General features: G+C 51.0%; 1 protein-coding gene across 1 annotated transcript in view; it reads left to right on the top strand.

Moving 5' to 3' along the window:
• The window catches only part of Spsb4 (splA/ryanodine receptor domain and SOCS box containing 4), a 74869-nt gene that overhangs the window by 16549 nt on the left and 39062 nt on the right, over nt 1–19258 (top strand). Inside the window, exon 2 of the mRNA XM_006975159.4 lies at nt 3480–4326. Within this exon, the coding sequence (XP_006975221.1) occupies nt 3633–4326 (694 nt within the window). The 5' untranslated portion in view covers nt 3480–3632. The remainder of the gene's footprint in view (nt 1–3479; nt 4327–19258) is intronic.

Below are 19258 nucleotides of genomic sequence, written 5' to 3'. Positions count from 1 at the left end.
ATCCCCATTTCAATAGGCAGCGCTGGGGAATGGGAAGGACAGAACCGAAACAAGACTGAAACCTCTTAGGGAAAACGTGGGGCACGGGGCGTCATGATGTCAGCTCTGGAAGGCCCCAGCACCCTTGGTCCTATGACCAGGTCATTTGTAGATCACCTGGCCTCTCCGTTGGCTGTCTCTGCTCAGTGCCCTCTGCCTTCTTCAGCAGACATCCCACCTTCCTGCCATCTCTGGCTTCTTCACCTTCACAGTTTCATGCATCCCCCTCTTGGAAGAGTCACTTGACTTTTCCTGGGACTCCCTTGCCTGCAGGGATTCCACAACTGTCACAGGCTGTCTAGACACCTAGGCTTCCTTTGTAATTTAGGTTTAAGCCTCCATGATCCAATAGTTCTTGCATTCTGCATGCTTGCAAAACCAGCATGGCGGATAATGCTAGATTTACCACCTCCTCAAGCAATAGCCAGAGCATCTTGGGTCATGACTGAAGTGGCCTGAGTGCCTTAATGATTGAAAACAGAGACTATTTCCTAGGTGCCTGGTACAGGTATCCTGGAGTTCTCTTCTTGGGGCAGAGTCTTTCAAATAAGTGAAAACCTTCACACTCTTGAGCCAATTCCGCAGATGCTCTCAAGGCATCTTTCTAGTTGTCCTGATGCCCTTCTATAAATGGCACTAACCCAGTGTTTCTCAATCTGTGGTTTGCGATGCCTTTCCTACAGGGGTCGTATATCAGATATCCTGCATATCAGCTATTTACTTTTGTTGCTACTTTGTAACAGTAGCAAGATTACAGTTATGAAGTAGCAATGGAAATAGTTTTCTGTTGGGGGGGGGAGGTCACCACAACATGACAAACTGTTTTAAAGGGTTGCAGCATTAGGAAGGTTGAGAACTGCTCCTCTGATCTCTTTAGAGGCCACACTGCTGTGGCTTCTGTATTTGTTACTTTTCTCGTTGCTATGAAAACCCTGACGGAAGCACCTTAAGGGAAGGGTTTGTTACAGCTTGATACAGTTGGTCATGGCGGAGAAAGCTGGACGGCAGGACTGTGGGGCAGATCACACCCATGCTGAGAGATGAACGAGAGAAGAATGCTGACTCAGCTCACCTTTTTATTCAGGCCAGGGCCCCAGCTTATGGGATGGTGCTGCCCACATTGGAGAGTGAGTCTTCCTACTCCAAGCCAGCCCAGAAACTCCCCCACAGCACAAGCAGAGGTTGGTCTCTTAGGTGACCCTGGGTCTCGCCAAGTTGACAGTCAGTGGTACCCATCCCAGTATCTTTTTAAGGGTTAGGATCTTCTCGCTGTGTATTTTGCTCCCAGACCTCACTGTGAATCTGGCCGAAGAGCCAAACTTAGTCATAGCCTGAACACAGGGCTGCTCTGAGACTCCCTCCCCCAAATTCATTCATTCTTCACCTTTAAATTCAGCCTCTGTGAAGTCTCAGGACATGGGCAAAATATGCACAGCTTCTCTGCCAGAGAGTAACACATGGTCTTGGTTCAGTTCCCACGAGACATTGTTTCTGCCTGGAACTGGATGAGATGCCTTTACTGTTCATTGGCATTCCTCTCAGCACCCTGGTGTCCTAAGGTCTCAGAATCACCCATTAGGCTGTGCTTATAGCATTCTAGGATATCTCTGGCTGGCTTCTGCAAACTTTCCTGAATTCTCCCACTAGTTCCACGCGTTTCTGTACCATGGTCAGGTACAGTCGCAGCACCAGCTGCATCTGAGCATCAGTTTTCTGCATTTGTCATCCTTCATGCTCTGACAAAAGACCCGAGGGAATGACTTAAAGGATTTTAGGGGCTGGAGAGGTGGCTCAGTGGTTAAGAGTACTGACTGCTCTTTCGGAGGATCTGGGTTCAATTCCCAGCACCCACGTGGCAACTCACAAGTATGTGTAACTCCAGTTCTAGGGGACCTGAGACCCTCACGCAGATATACAAGCAGGCAAAATACCAATGCAGATAAAATAAAAATGGAAAAAAAAAAAAGAGGAAAGGATGTATTTTCCTTGCAATTGCAGAGGTTTCTGATTAACATGGAGAAAAGGGTGTGGCCCAGCACAGCAGCTCACTTCGTGGTGATGGTGGCCAGGCAGGTTGAGAGAATATGCCTACAGTAGGCAGCTTTCTCTTTTCCCCCTTTTATTCCATCTGAATCGCCAGCCTATGGAATGGTGCTGCCCACATTTAGGGTGGGCATTCCACCCTCAGTTAACTCTTTCTGGAAATGTCCTGGTTCAGATATACCCAGAGGTGAGCTTTACTAATCTCATAGGTGCTTCTTGAGTTGACAGTGAAGACTGGCCATTAGGAAGTCATAGATAGGCAGGACAGAGCATGGCAGCATCCTATCTTCTTGTTTGTCTTGGGGAAGTCGCCCTGAGCCAAGCTGCTCTCAGGCTAGGGAAGAAGAAGGCACACTGTCCTCTGCCAGCTGTGGGAGTCTGGTGGGGTAAAACTCAACCTTCCTCTTCTCATATTTAGGGCCATCTAAGCACCCCAAGATCCCAGGAGCCTGAGTGACCTAACTGTGGCCAGTTCCTCCTCCTCCTCCTCCTGGAAAATCACCGTCTTGCATTAAGGGATACTGATTGGGATTAATGTTTCAATGATGTTTCTATACCCAGGGAAAACACTGGTGTGTATCCAAGAGAAATAATTCCCTGTGGGATGCCTGGAGGCAAGAGGACACCTGCCTCCAGAGTCCCCAGATCTGAGCTTTTAATGTATCATCTTTCAGATTCTCATACCACCTGGAGGGAGGTGTTTCATCCCATCTTACAGAGGAGGAAAGTGGAGTCCAGGAGAGGCTTCAGATAGAGAGGGATTTGTATCAGTGTTGTCCGGCTCCACAGTTTGGACGGACGAGCTCTCTTTTCCTCTCTCTGCCATTTCTTTTCCCGTGGTGACAACACACCATCCTCAAATAGTTGCTGGAATCCTTGCCCCTGGGTGACCCTGCTGGACACTTGCTCTATGTCTTGCTTCCCAAACCTGGTTACATTTTAAGATGTTTTTTTAAAGCTCCAGACAACTGGAGCTCCAAACCCATGAGCCACATGCTAAGTGTGTATGGCCCCATGTCTCAGCACTCCAATGTCTTGGGGTTCAGTTCTTATAGGGACAGTGATTTCCAGCGGTTGCTCTGGTGCCCAGAACAGACTCTGAGAGCAAAGGACCTTGGTTTGACGGTTGGCTCAGTCACTTATTACCTGTGAGACTGGCTAATCACTGACCTCTTTAAGATTTAGATGACCGGAGAAACCTTAATCATTGAGGGCAGTGTCTGCCATATCTCATATACTTGGAAAGTACTAGATATGAAGCATCATTAATTATTATGCACATTAATTATGCGGTAGGACCTTGCAAAGGGCCCTACCAAGGCCTGGATATAAATGAAGGGATGAGTAGTTGAGTGTTGATGCTTCTGTCTTAACCTGTGCCCTTTGCTTCCTTCCAGGAGCTTGGGCCCCTGCCACAGCCCAGCAGAGGCTGTGGAGATCAACCATCAGGAAGCCTGGTTCTCAGCCTCGGGGTCCATCCCTGGCTGCGGGGAGTGGAGGCTCCGGCGAGGTAGCAGTGGCCCGCAGCGGTCCCCTCCCCATAGTGAGCCATGGGTCAGAAGCTCTCTGGGAGCCTCAAGTCCGTGGAGGTGCGAGAACCAACGCTTCGGCCAGCCAAGCGGGAGCTTCGAGGCTCAGAGCCCGGGCGGCCAGGGCGGCTAGACCAGCTGCTGGACATGCCTGCGGCAGGCCTGGCTGTGCAGCTGAGACACGCGTGGAACCCCGAGGACCGCTCACTCAACGTCTTCGTCAAGGACGACGACCGCCTCACCTTCCACCGCCACCCGGTGGCCCAGAGCACGGATGGCATCCGTGGCAAGGTGGGCCATGCCCGGGGCCTGCATGCATGGCAGATCCACTGGCCGGCTAGGCAGCGGGGCACCCATGCTGTGGTGGGCGTGGCCACAGCCCGTGCCCCTTTGCACTCAGTGGGTTACACCGCACTGGTGGGCAGCGACTCCGAGTCGTGGGGCTGGGACTTGGGCCGCAGCCGCCTCTACCACGACGGCAAGAACCGGCCGGGGGTGGCATACCCTGCTTTCCTGGGGCCGGATGAGGCCTTCGCTCTGCCAGATTCCTTATTGGTCGTGCTGGACATGGACGAGGGCACACTTAGCTTCATCGTGGATGGCCAGTACCTGGGGGTGGCCTTCCGTGGCCTCAAGGGCAAGAAACTGTACCCGGTGGTGAGTGCCGTGTGGGGCCACTGCGAAGTCACCATGCGCTACATCAATGGCCTTGACCGTAAGTGTGCTGGCCCAGGTGGCAAGGGGTGTAGAGGCTTCCTGCCCCAGGACAGTTGGGGAGAGGGGAAGCAGAGCGGGAAGAGCAGCAGTTGGGGAATCCTGCAGTTTTCAGCAGTGGTCAGGGCGTGGTTTTGAATTCCGCCTTCGCTGAAGGCTTGGCAGCTTAGAGGCTGTGCCTCAATTTTCCCATCTGCAAAGGGGGCACGATGGACATCATCTAACTCAGGGCACCTCGGAGGGCCCTGTAGGATCGATCGTGTGTGTGCTCAGAACAGTCAATGCATTTGATAGAGCCTGTGAGTGCTGAAGAGATTTATGAAATAACCCAACCTGGTCACAGCTGGAGAGCATCTCACCACAGCCCAGTCCCTGGGTGGGAATCCAGCTATTAAACAAGAGGTAGTGTTAGCCACTGTCATTTATTGACGCCTACTGTATGCAGGTCTGAACACCCAAATCCCAGCTCCTTCTGGCAGCTGCCAACGGAGGTAAACTCCTCTCACCTCCAGCTGGCTATAGCCATGTGGAAGGAAACGCAGCCCTGGACTAGGGAATTTTGCCATTTTTTCCAGACAGCCGGAAATCTAGATACTGTGAACTGTCCCAGCAACTGCTAAAGACTGTGTGGTTGAAGTGAGACTCCTCTGTGGGCTGCTGGGTTTTACCCCAGCAACATGAAGTCCTCCTTTATTCAAAACGCATAACCCATGAGGTGGCTTAAAAGCCACAGTAATGCCGGGTGGCGGCGGCGGCGGCAGCAGCAGACGCCTTTAATCCCAGTACTCGGGAGGCAGAGGCAGGGGAGGAAGGGCAGCCTCCAGGAAGGGCACACATGGCTACATGCCACATCTTGAATCCCAGCACTTGGTTGGGCTTGCTCACACATACCAGCTATTGTGATTTAAACATGAAATGTCCCCCGTAGGCTCAGGTTTGAATTCTCACCCCCCTTCAGGAATTGGAGCCTTGGGGGAGGAAGTTGATCATGGTGGGGGGAGGAGGATGGATCTTGAGTTTTTAGAGCCTGGCTCCACTTTATGTCAGCTTCTCTGCTTCCTGACTGCAGATGTCCCGTGACCAGCTGCCTCCTACTCCGGCTGTGTGTTATACTTTCCTTGTCATGGGGACCTTATACCTTCTTAAGCCTAAGCCAGGACGAGCTCACCCTTAAGTCCCTCCTCGTCAGGTGTTAGGTCACAGCAGTGAGAAAAGTGTCTTACGGACCAGTCCACCAGCACCCATCTGTAGACTTCCTCCCACACCCCTACCAAAACTTACAGAAGTGAGTGCTTGCAGCCCCAATTCCAGGGTTCATTTTAAATGAGAGATATAACTGTCAGCCAGTGTGGCTGATTCCAGACCCCGTTTTCCTTTCTGAAAGACAGAGAAAACGAAAACAAACAAACAAAAACCTTGAAGCACAGAACTCCAGAACCATAAACAGCGCCGCCCCGCCTCCCCCCCCCCCCCCGCCCCGCGCATGCGTGTCCCCGCCCACCCAGGTATGTTGGCCTCTGAGACCAATGATTTTCCCACGTTCACCCTCTTCAGTTGAGAGCCCAAGAGTAACACCCCAGAAGAGGAAGCACAGGCCAGGCTTGAGCGGTGTGTCTGCTTGAGCGGACCGAGAGCTGACAGACAGACAGACAGTTCAAGGGTGGCCGGCCAGCGCAAGGGTGGCCGGGCCTCCCAGCTCTGGGGTAACTGGTATTTGTTTCTGTGCTTGTTGGACGAAGATTAATGGTGGAATGAAGCTCTAGTTTTTTTTGTTTAACTGTAAAACCCTGGAGCCGATGAGTCAGTCTGCTCTGAGCAGGGTGACCGTCATGGTGCCTTGTAGAAAATGTCTGGAATCCTCTTAGATAGACATGGTGAGGCAAACCCAAGGCACGGAGAAATAATGGCATTGGTGAGCACTCTGGTCCAATGGGACGTTTGCTGCTGGAATTAATTTGGGCTTGCACCAAAGCTCTGGAGGGTGTGTCCTGTACCTCTGTACATCCCCAGTTCAGTGGTTCTGTCTCTAGTGAGTTACTCTCATCCCCTAGGATCCACTTTACTCATCTGTAAAATGGGGCATGGGATCCCTTTCTTAGTCTGGGTGTTGACATCAGTGGTAGCCAGGATCAAATGTCTAAAATCGACAGCAGGGGGAGCTGTGAAAGCCTGAAAGAGAATATTTCCTTTTGGTTATTGACCACTCCGGTCTATCTATTGCTTGGTCTTCAACAGCAAAACGAAGGCACTGACATGTTGTCCCTGCAGCTCTCTTGTGGCTGTTAGATCAGGGATCTCCTGCACTGCTGAAGGAGGCCAGGTGGGAAAGGCAGTTGTGCTTGATGCATTTTGACCTCATGGGTCCTTTGGATGGTGTCATTGTCCTCTCCAGTGGCTGGGGTTCTTCCGCTTGGCAGAATCCGGAACAGGATTCAGGAGGTGGAGGAGACTATGGAGTGGGGGTGTGACGGTGGAGTAGGGTGTCATGATGTAAGCCTGTAGCATCTCCTGTTTGATGACCAGGTTAAGTTTGCCTGGCATTGTGCTAGCCTGTTCTCCAGACAAGAGTAGCCTCCTCTACCTTGGGTAGAGGTATGATGGCAGAGAGGGATGCTCCAGCCCTGACTATGTGGTAGCCCGGGCTACCGTGGAGTCCCAGAGCTGTGATTGGGAAAGAGCTATGTTGTGTATGTGGAGGGTGACCTGGGCTGAATTCCACCACGAATTCCCAGGGAGGGAAATAGTTTGGCCCCAGAGTCCCTGGGTTGGGTAGGTGCCCCGACATGAAGATCTGTGGGTTGAATTCTGAGGCTTTCTTGATTGTAGACATGGTAACCTGTCTGGGGTTGAGGGATTGGAATGAAAGTATAGTTAGGAATAAAAGGGCTGTCCCTTGGGGTTACTTCCCTGAAAGACCTCCCTCTTCAAAGCCTCAGCGTCCCCTCTTCAGCTTGGGGCGATCAGACACACCAGCACCGAGCGGACACCTAGTAGTTGGAGCCTGTTGCTGCAATTAGCAGCCGAGCTGAAAGAGGTTCCGGGGGTCATGAATGGAATGCAAAGAATGGCCTTTGTAAAGCATTTTCCGCTAATGCAATGGAAGTTGTTAATGGATAACTCTTTTTCGATTTATGATTTTTATGACTGTGAAAGCAAGCCCTAAAAGGTCTTACCACACTGAACTCTGAAGCACGTGTTTGACGGGACGAGAGCGCCTGGCAACGCAATTTCCTCTTGCAAATGCACGATGCCCTGGAACCTCTCGTGGATAGAATTGTTCTTTTGCTACGCCGTGGAATGATACGGTTTAGCATCTGGGAGTTTACTGCAAAGACCTGAAGGATGCTCAAAGCTCTGCAACTGAGAGAGCTGAGAAGTGTGTAGCTGAGATGTGTGCAGACCAAGCCAGGCACGTGACTAGGCTGTCTCAGTTGTTTAGAGCCAACCTAGTCAGAGCAATAGTAACACTAGCTAGAAGTATCTCATCCTGCTGGGCTCTTTTCTAAGCCCTTTATAAAACTGATCATTGAAATGCTCTGTAAGCTAATCTATGGATGGTCATCTTTCATTCACCCTGAAGGAACTGATGCGCAGTGAGCTTGAGCGAGTTGCTCAAAATCACACAACTCATAGCTGAGGAAGCTGGATTCAGGCTGAGGCAAATGGTGTGAGATGCTCGTGGGGGCCCTAGCAGGGAAGGCAGGGGAAACCACTCAGGAGAGTCTGCTCCACCTGACTGTGGCCCTTTGTGGAGAACTCAGCTGAGACCCTGCCATCCTGTCTCTTGCTTTTTCTCCCTCCACTGCTTCCTCCCCTGCCCTCAAAGAGCTCTGCAGAGTGCCCCGCAAAGCTAGGCTGGATGCAGAGGATGGCCCTGCTGCTGCCCGGAATCAGGTGTGCATCGTCACCAAGCAGATGGTGTCTCAGAAGACGCCCCATCTGCTCTGACGCTCACCTCTGGGGTGGCCTGGCCTTGTCTGGAATTGCTCCCTGGCCTGAAGGCTCCTCTTTCCACATGCTGGTGGCTGAGTGCTAACAACAGAAGGGCATTGTCTTGGAGTTCCCGAATGGTGAAGGGGGTGTGAGTGATGCAGGTGGGGAAAAAGGAGCCCCAGATGGAGGCCAACAGCCTCGGGGCTTCAACAGCTTTGATACAGGGGCACTGGTGCTTCTGTTTGTCAGAGGGACCCATGGGCTGTACCCTAGGCTAAACATTTTACTGGGGTGTTTGGTTTGTACTGTTTTGGGGGTGTTCTGCGCAGAGGGCCCCTTGGCGCTTAGGACTGACTTTCGGATGGAGAGTGGAAGCCCAGGTATGGTATCCTGAGACTAGCTGGCTGTGAAGGCCCGTCCACTTGAGCCAAGCCAAAGAAGCTATATTTCCAGATGTCATTCCTAGATGGTTTAATCGATCTGCCAACAAGTATTTATTGGTGCAACCGTGCAGCCGAGGAGGCTGGCAGCCAGCCAAAGCTTCGGCTATTGATGGGGCCCAGAGAGGGTTTCCACAGGATGGCTGCAAGGACAGCCTCCCCTTGTCCGACTGCATCCGTGCTCTGTGCCGAGCTCGACGCTCATGAGCCTGGCGTGGGTAGCGAGGTCCTCCCAGCTTCCCTGATGATGGATGGGGTGTGGCTCCTCCACCAAGGTCCACGTCTGACCTCCCCATCTCCTCTCAGTTGTCATCCCAGCTCACTGCCAACCAGAGAGACCCTGTCTGTCTCTGCACCGTCAGTGAGTGTCCCCGGACCCCACTCAGAGGGTTTGCCCTCTGTGCTCAAGTAACGGAGTTCTCAGGCAGGCATGATGGGTGGCCGGGGAGACGTTCGTGGGAAGAGTCCAGACTCAATGCATTTGTGTTTCCTTTGACTAGGTGAGGGTGTAGGGTGGGGAACAGCCGTCAACAGCACACACAGATGTGCACTGAAGCAGCATCCCCACCACGTTCTCTAGTCCCAGCCCCCTCTCATCCTTACCGCCAGCCACCACCAGCAGTCTCTTGGGTAGCCTTCCAGAAATATTTACGGCAGGGAATTTTTGGATCACACTGTAAGCAGAGCTCTGCATCACGGTGCCCTCCCCCATCTTAATGGATCTTGGCAATTATTTAAGTATCAGTTATGGTAGAATGGCCTCATTTCTTATTAACAGTTGCATGTATTTTCATAGTATGGTTGTCTCACGATTTAATTATTCAGATCCCTATTTTTTGTACGACCAGGCAATTTCCTGTAAGAATAAACTTTTAATCTTAATTTGAATTCCACGTATTCCCCCTTCCCGCTACTTAACATTCTCAAGGCTCAGTTTATCCATCTGTGCAGTGGGATGGATACGTGGAAGATTATGCCACGTGCTGTGGAAGTGATATAAAAGTGAAGTCTGGCCCAGCACTTAGGTGGCCCGCTGCAGGTGTACCCATGGAAACTGTCATCACACGTTTGCATTTCCCATCATTCCGCGGAGCTCACCTCAGGCAGCCAGTGAGCACTGTGGATGATTTGGTTTCTAGTTGTCAGTACAGTAGAGTTACATGGCTTTAGTGCCAAGAAGGCCATAGACACCTTATTGCGCTGAGATTTTTTTTTCAGCTGTCCAATCCAGCCAATCCGAATGTAGGGTGTACACCAGCACCATACAAACCTGGCGTCCTTGCCTGCACGGAGCAGACCATGGTATGTATGTTTGGTGCTGCTGCTGCTGAAGGGAGATGCCTCTGAAATCTGCTGCATCTACTTAAGTGTCCGTCCACCCCTCCACATAGCACCCATGGACAAGTGCACAGGGTGCTGCATCTCAGTCTTCACAGCTACCCCTTGTGTAGCACCCATGCCCAGATGGCATAGTAGGTGTGCTGTGTATACACGCGAATGTATTGGCCTCTCACTACCTGAATAGCCTTTCTTTTTTCCTCCACAGCAGGGACTGAGTCACAATTGGCCTGCGATCACTGCCCGCCCTCTTGCAATCTGACCCCTGTGACCTATCCCCACTCTTCATTGTGTGCTTTTCGGGGCACATCTGTCTCCACAAACAGACCAGCTGGAGCTTGTGTGATAGGCCAGGCAGTTCCATTCAGGACCTTGGCATTCAGGAGCCGGCCCCCTACCTTTTATTCGCCACAAAAGGAACAGATTTTTCAGCTGAGAAAGAGCCTTGCTCAGCTGCCACAGCCCCTGCTTTGAAGGAATTTCCACATTTAATAGTCATGAACAGTCGCACACAGCCCTGCCTTCACCAAGGGCTTGCACATGTAGATGCCAGTCTCTGGAATTGGGAGTGGGCACGACTGGCGTCACACTAAGTGTCACTCTGGGCCAGTGTGGTCTGGAGGTAGCTCTGGCCTCAGGATCTCCTGGCACCCTGGGGTCTGAGTTGCTCCACCTAGCTGGCACCTGAGTAAGTCATTTTTAACTCTTAAACTCAGTTTGTTCATCTGAAAAAGAGAAATATTTATTCTGCCGTGAAGTGTTAGAATCACGGATGATGTGTTTCTGGCACACGGTAGGCTCTCACAGAGTAGTAGACACAAAAGTGCTAATTTTGTCCTGTGGGTTGGAAAACCACTGTGGACAGCGGCTGTTAGTAAACTTTGGTCCACACTGAAATCAGAGGGATTCACACCAGGGAAGCCTTCTCCATGAGCCGTTTCAAAGGTTTCCCTCTGAGCGTCTTGTTCAAGTGTATCTCCGACAGACTCTATCTCCTAGTGATAACCTCCCTGGTGAACACATACTCAGCAGGGCCATGTGAACACGTGGTACCACTCCTGCCGTGACCATGTGTGTACCAGTCAGGAGGAGATGCTAGGTGGAGGGCCAAGCTGGGGCTGGTGGACATTTGTGAGGGAAAGGGGAGGGAGACAGAGTGTCTCCAAGTATTAGGGTGAGAAAACCTGGGGTACTGCAGCCAAGTGGTAGCCACATTGTATAGGCGGATGTGGAATGGTCCAGAGAACTGGGAGGACTTGCCAAGGTCATCTACCAATTAGCAGCAGAACCAGAGTCAAAAGCCAGGTTCCAAAGCCTTTGAAGATGTTCCTGGCAAGAAATGAGAGAGTGAATCACCAGTGTGGTTCATGGCTCTGGACTGGAAAGCTGGTATATGATGCAGGATAGGGGAGGTTGGGATGCCAAGGTCAGTGAGGACTACAAGGACCAGGAAGGCTTTTGTGCAGAGGCCTTTGGCTCAGAGCAAGGGATTAGGCCTGCATCGCTCCCTTCCTGCTCTTCTTAATACACACACACACACACACACACACACACACACACACACACACACACACAAAGATCCTGCCCAGAGCCTCTACAGACACTGGAACCAGATACTTGGGGAAAGAACCCTACTTTTTACTATGTGGGCAGCATAGGTACAACTTTCTGACCACTGTGTTTCTCAGAGCCCTCATCTGGGGTGGGACTGTAGTGATGACATTTGTCCCGGGGATCTTTGGACAGTACAGATTATGTGTGACCCACTAGGTCTGTGGAGGTCCAAGATTCTGCATTTCTAACAAAGTCTGGGCTGATGCCAGTGGTACCACGTGCTGCAGGTGTGGAACAGAGCAGGAGTCCCCACCACATTGTCCCCGGACACCCCCACCTCCTATCCTCCTCTTCCTTGCCAGGTGACCCTGCAGCCAGGCTCGTCTACAATTCCTCCGTAGTTTGGCCTGTTGGAAATGGCTTGTTTGCCCATGAAAGCAAAGCCTGGTGCTGCTCAGGTCTGCCTGTACCCATTGTCTCTCCTGCTAGCTGATGCCAGGGCAGGTCCTGGGCTTTGCACCTTGTCCCTTTAGGGCCTCGGTATCTTATCCTCTCCTCTCCTGCTCCCTCCCATCTTGTGCCCCCTCCCCCATCTGCCACATGATAACGGCAGAGCTTTGCCGTGAGGTGACTGGGAAAGCATCACAGATCAAACTGCTTAGCTCCCCAACACATCCGGGCCAGCTCAGGGCCCTCTGCTTGGTGGCTCACTGAACCGCTTTGAATGCTCCCCTCCCACCCACAAGCCCATTTTGCACACGGGATGTTGGAGGCTCAGGACGATGAAAAGCCAGCTCATGGAGCTGTCTAGTACTTACCTGTAAGCCACAAACTAGAACACTGAGGGTCATGCCCAGTTTTTGCTGGCGACAGCTAGGCCTTGGCTACAGTGTGCTTCCCGAAGATGCTGATGTTGGTGCTGGTCACCTGCACTGCTGTGTGCTCTTAAAGCCAGGGCAGTCCACTGCACTAATTCCCGGCTCATCCATGGCACTGGGGACCATTCTGAGTAGGAGGGGCTAGGAAAGCAGTGAATGAGCAAGCATGTTTTCAGGGGCTGTTTCAGTTAAGTGGGGAGAGCGGCAGGCTGCAAGGCTGGCGGCAGCATTTTTTTTTTTCTTTTGCCTGCCATCAGGGAGCCAGCTGATTCGCCCTGTCTCGTCCTTTGGTTACAGCAAGGGGGTGGTTAGCATGAGTTACAGTCTGGCCCAGACACTAATAAGGCTGCTGTCGGAGGCCTTCCATAATTCAAGGGAAGGCTGTGCTGTGTAATGGCCTTCTTCGTCAGATCTTCCAGGGCTTAGGGCCTCCTTAATGATTTATTTGCCTAGGATGAAATTAAGCCAAGACAGTGTGAGCTTGGAAAATACTGCCTCGCTGGCTTTCCCGGTTCATCCTGTGCAGAGGCCACCTTCTATAAATAGAGCTGTGAGAACCCTGCTTCGTGACCTGCCTGCTGGGAGCCCTGACAGGCAAGGGCTGCCCCACCACAGGCCCTTGAGACCGCACCTGGCCAGCACGTGGTCCCCGTCTCCTACTCACCAAGCTTGGAACCCCACTGTGGAACAGTAGAGGACAGATATACTAAGACTTAACCTTTCCTAGCTTTAGCATCCTTTCAGGACATGCTTTTTTTAAAAGATTATTTGATGTTCATGTGTGTGTGTGTTGCCCGCATGCATGTATGCATATGCGTTACCTTCATGTCTAGTGTCTGCAGAGTTCAGAAGAGGGCATGTGATCCCCTGGAACTGGAGTTACAGATGGTCGGTCATGAGCTGCCATGTGTGTGCTGGGAACCTAGGTCCTCTGCAACAGCAATAAACGCTCCTAACCACTGAGCTGTCTCTCCAGGACCCAGTGCATGCTTTCAAGGAGCTCCATTTGGACCCAGACTGAGTTCCAGAACTTGCCCTTCAAAAATCATTTGGCAGGGGTGCCCCAGGGCAGATGCAGATTTGTTTCTGGTGTTTAGTGAGGTAGAGGACAGTCCTCTGCCTGAGGCTTGGGCCTTGCTAGCAGTGAAGGGCTAGAGTCGTGAACTTAGGCCATGTGCTAAGAGTCAGATGGGATGTTTATGTCAAGACTTCTTTGGAAATCTAGAACCCAGAAGAGTTGGTCACCTTAGGGACATGAGCATAAAATCACATTAGAATTGCATGGTGGTGGTACTGGGCACATTGGAAGGGCTCTGCCATCCTATTAGAGTCTTAGCTACACATTGGCTCTAGACTATACCCCATACCCATTGGCAAGCTTGCCAGTGACTTTTCTGTGTTTCCTCATAATTTGGGGTGTCACTTGGCTGTCTGTCATCCTGACCCTTCCTTTGGATCCTGAGAACTTTAATGAGTGCTAGGTGACTTGTGATTTCTCGGGTCTTGATCTAAAGTTCTCAGTCCTGGCTCTGCAGTCCTCTGACTGGCTTCCTCTGGGAGGGTCTCTCAGCTGGTCTGTCACCTGCGGGAGTATTGTGGGCACCCTCCAGTTAGTCACTTGGCACCTCTCTTGGAGAAGTTGAAATACTGTACTAGATATCACCTTCCTGATCAGGAATCCTGCAGTGGCCCTGGAACATGTCAGTCTGTTTGTGCCAAAAGTCCAGCACTGGCTAGAAGCTAGCCATCTGGGATGCCCTGCTGAGATAAGGGACAGATGGGGAGTGTGTGGGCAGAGCAGAGTGAGGAATGGTATCCTGAGTTTCTAGAAGCAGGTTGGAGAATGTTGTACAAGGCAGAAGTGAAGGTCCAGCTTCCAAAGCTCTGAGACCAAAGACATGCTTAGCAGATGGCTTCGCGTTTCTATTGCTGTGAAGAGACACCATGACCATGGCAACTCTTACAAAGGAAAAACATTTAATTGAAATGACGGCCTACAGTTTCAGAGGTTCAGTCCATTATCATTCATGGCAGGGAGCATGGCAGCTTGACAGCGTGCAGGCAGACATGGTGCTGGAGAATTCTACATCTTGATCCAAGGCAACAGGAAGTGAACACTGGGTGAGCACATATGAGATCTCAAAGCCCACCTCCACAGTGACACACTTCCTCCAATATCGAGGACTATGGGGGTCCAGCCCCTCGATAGTCCCCTCCCAGGGTCCGGGAAGAAACTACAACCAGCTGATAATTAATCTTTAATGAGAAGAAATGAATCTATGTACATGAAACTCCTTAGTTCATACACTTTATTATTCTGTGATAGTTCTCTCTCTACACAGCTTCTATTCTGCTCTCATGTTTAGCTCCTTTCTTGCCTGATTTCTCTATATTTATCTACTGTCCCTAGGTTCTATCTTAATTCCTTCATCTAGTTCTGTCCCTTCTAGGTTCTCATCTATCTAGTTCTTCCCCCTATCAGCTCTTTTCCCGTCTCCTTCTCTCTCATCTGGCTCTTCCTCGTCTTTCATCTCGTTCCTCTAGTCCTCTCTTTTAGCCCTTCAATCTAGTTCTTCCCCATCTCGGTTCGTTCCTCTCAAATTCTTACCCATCTAGTTCTTCCATTCTCTTTTTTTTTCTCTGTCCTCTGCTTTACAGTTATATATCTCCCCAAAATCACAATCCTCCCCTCCACCCAGGACACACAGCCTGAACTTCCTCAGGCAGTGATTGTCCGCTATCAGGATCAAATGGAGGGTTGATAAGAATTACAAAGAGGGACACTAGTTGTTAATTGCCATTTGTGACCCAAAGGGGAAGTGACTAATGAATTAACTAAAGGCTAAATACGGGTAATATCTAAGAAGAGGGATCTTATGTGCACAACTATAATCTTAAATGTGTTTGGTAAAAGACATTAAAAATCTCTAAGTTGCTAGGCCAATGGGAGAAAATAAAACTGTCTTCTTTTTTTCCTGTGGCTCCTATCTGTCCAAGCTGTCTGCCGTTTTTCTGCAGGATGGGGGAAAGTGTGCTCAGTCTCTAGGCAACCTGTGCACAGCTAGATGCCTCTGGTGATAGTTAAAGGGAGATCTGGAACTGGAGGTAAGATTTGGGAAAGGAGGAAGTTAAGCTTAATTAGCACATCCACCAGGCCTTCTCAAACAGGTAGGCTGGATGCTTAAGTCTGTTCTTAGAGAGTACAGAGGTATCTCTGATAAGGTACTTCCTCCGTCTGGGGATGCACCTGGCCGGATGCTACCAATAGTGATAATTACAGGGAGGATTGAGCTGGGAGTTCTGGCTGAGCATAGCTGTTAGCGCAGAAAGTTATCTAAATATTCCTAGAAGTGGTTAGGTAAGTAGTTAGAGTTCTATAAAGTTAGTAAAGCTATAAGAAAGGAGGGTCCGAGCTAAATTGTGTAAAGCTATTACTTAATATCTAGCTGACCTAGGCGGTGTCCCCTTGTGGAATTTACCTTAAGTCAGGAGACTCGCCTGTGGGTTGTTATCACTGTTAATCCTCGGAAATTGGGTGACCACCTGGGTGATGTCTCCTTTAGTCCTTGAAAGTGGCTAGGGGAGATATCTGATTCCAGAGAAAGCCTTTCCTGAGGCTGTTCTCCAAATGCCTGGAATGTGTATGTCTAGAGAGTGATCAGTCCACATTGTTAGCCCTTCTTAGGGAAAAATCAATTGGGAAAACTATGAAGGCACACATGATTTTCATAACAGAAGACAGCTGATATATAACAAGCCAAGTAACACCAAAAACTCCTTGGGATTTGGCTTCCTCTGGAGGAGTTCCCTGATTCCTCCGGGTAGTGACTTTGCCAAAACCAGCTGAGTTCTTATGATATATTCCTGCGGCCCGCAGCATTCCAACAAGGCCACATCTCCTAATAGTGCCACTCCCTTTGGGGGCCATTTTCTTTCAAACCACAGCACAGGTCAGCTGCTTTCCTTCCCAAAGGGAGAAGGTGTGCCGCCTAAGTGAAGTGTAAGGTACCATTGTTGGGAAAGATGTCCATACTCCACCCATATCTCCTCAGGACATACTTAAGGCCTCTAGGTTGATAGGCAATGTGCCCAAAGCCAGGTTCCCAGAAACAATCCCATTCTCACATGTGTCCTTCTGTCCCCCCAAGGTCATATAGGTACATTCTTAGTCCCTCAGGTCTCTGTATCTCCTTGCCATCCTGTTGCCCTGTGACCCAGTTTCTGACACTTGGTGGCTTCTCAGTAAGTGCTAGTTGCATGAATGGATACCTAGTTGAGAACTAGGACAGTGGTAAGAAAAGCACCCCTGACCAGTCGGGGCCGGGGGGATGTTCCCTTCCACAGCACTTGCAGGAAGCAGGAGTGCACACACACTCGTCACCGATGCTTCTGGGAAGGAAGCTGGAGAGCTTGCCAGTTAGTGAAGAATTCTAAGTTTACGTTAGTTGTGCCTCACACGTGGCTGCTAACTTGATATGGGTGCAAAGACATGATCCGGGCAGTCGTTGCTGCCCAGTGGCTTGGCACCCGATCATCTGTCTGTCCTGGTGTTTATACTGACACCAGCCAGATCCAGGCTGTGCACTGAGCTGTGTAGACCCGGTTTCCACCATTGTCCAGGCTGGACTCAAGATGAAAACAGGTTTTGTTCTTGTTGTTTCCTTGAGCGACTCCATGACTCTTTTCCCCGTTGTCTGATATGTGTCCAGCGATGGGAACATCGTGATGCCAGTCTGAGGAAGAAGCTGACTGAACGGCGCCTACATAAATAAATGCATGTTCATGATCCATCTGGATATTGAGAAATGTGATCATGAGAACAGAGTGAGAAGGGACAACTGACAACCGTGACCTGGGAACTCCTTGGGGAGAAGGACTGAGAGGAACCCGGACGGTGAGGTGGGGCTTGCCAGTGAAGGTTGTATGGAGAGTAGTTCAGTGAGGATGAATGAGCCTGTTGCCAACAGCACTGGACACACTGGGCACCATGAGGCTCAGGAGTCAACACTGCCTTTCGGACTTGTTTTAGTCCACTGTTTGATTGAAAGGTGTTTTATTATCTCATTTGAGAGCAGTGTCTCCCCTCTCCCTTCCACCCGCACTTGCCTCCTGAGTCTACAGAACAGCCTGTGGTAAGGCTGCTGAGGAGGTGCCTTGGTCAAAGTGCATCTGATTCTCTGTTTTACCCACCAATTGGTTGAGGAATCAGTGGCTAAGAGCCTTGTCGGGGTCATAGCGAGCCACAGAGCAGATCTGAAACCCCGATCATTGTTCTCACTTTGTACTGCTCCCAGCAAAAGTCAGGCTTTGTCTTGTTCTGTTTTTAATGAAGGTCATTAGTTTTGCTCACAGCCGTCTGGGAGTCCGGCCCACAGAAGCCCCTGCGGAGTGAGTGAGGGTCCCCGAGGGTGAGCCTCGGCCAGCACTGCTCTCTGGTCAGGGGCTTGCATTTGAGTTTCTCCCATCTGGAACTGTGGGCAGGTGATGCAGGGCATGGAGCCCACCCCATTGCCTAGGCATAAGCCAACCCTGTCTACTACACTCCTCTAACCCTTTACATTCTTAGAGAGACCCTGGAAAGGCGGTGCCAATGCAAGGTTCTGCTGAGGGACCCTCCACCTGTACTTCGTGTCTCCCAAGATGAGACGCCCGAGGACAGGCTGGGAGTCTTTCACCTCCAGCTACCCAGGGTGGAATTAGTGGATTGAGGGCTTCTACCTCCTCTTTGGACGACACAGGCGACCTTCCTTGACTGGTAAAGATAAATGGATTGATTGTACAGATGTATGAAAATTGAAATGTGCTCTTGAGTTGAACTAACGTGACTTCCCCAGAGTCTGGGCTGGATATGGAAGGAGAAGTGGAGTAGGTCCTGGAAAGCATACTGGGTTGGGAACCGGGGAGACTGGTCAGCTGGTTCCAGCTAGGAGAAATCGTCTCTGTTGGTGCCTCAGTTTTCCCATGACAGGAAAGAAGTTTGGACAAGATGGCCTCACGGGTCTCTGCCGTACCGTCATCCCTGATGTTGGTTGTCTGCGCTATCTGACTTGTTTGATAAACACTTTTCAGGCCCATGCCATCTGATGAGGTAGCTACTGACCAAAAGTGGCTCCTACAATTAAATCAAGCAGGTCTCTAGTTCCTTGACTGTCCTGCTCACATTCAGATGGCCTCCCACATGCATAGAAGGTAGCCACCATATTAGACCGTGGAGATATGGGTCGTCCCCACCACCCAGGAGTTCAAGATTCTGGGGAGGGTTGGAGGCTCGTGGACAGAGCAAGGGGTACAGTTTTCCTAGGGTCTACTAGGCACAGTGTGGGCATTAGGTACGCCACACTCACATGGGTTCTTTCAGGGCTCACGAGCCGGTCAAGGAGGGCCAGAGTTAGAGGATTCTGGAGTCCGGACAGGACACCTTAGAGAATATACTAGGTGGGGAGGAGGGTGACAGGAGGAATGCCAGGAATTCCAGGGCAGCCTGGGGGCAGTGAGCCACTCCCCACCCCCTACCCTCACACACACACACACACACACACACACCCCGAGCCCCCACCCCCCTCTGTAATATAGCTTGAACTGCCCAGGACCCAGGTTGACTCTACCACTAGCCCACCCGGCTCTGTAATTTCCCGAAGTCCATAAGCCCACTGAGCCTCTTGTCCTGAGGAAGCAGGATGGCTTCTGGGGTGGCGGGGGGGGGGGGGGGGGGGTGGCGGGGGGGGAGTGAGAGGAGGCCCCAGGCAGCAGTCCTGTGTGCACGGTTAGGCCACCACAAAGCGCCATACTT

The sequence above is a fragment of the Peromyscus maniculatus genome, chromosome 7, assembly GCF_049852395.1.
Source record: "Peromyscus maniculatus bairdii isolate BWxNUB_F1_BW_parent chromosome 7, HU_Pman_BW_mat_3.1, whole genome shotgun sequence".
Lineage (NCBI taxonomy): Eukaryota > Metazoa > Chordata > Mammalia > Rodentia > Cricetidae > Peromyscus > Peromyscus maniculatus.
This window is presented reverse-complemented; position numbering and strand designations above follow the sequence as displayed.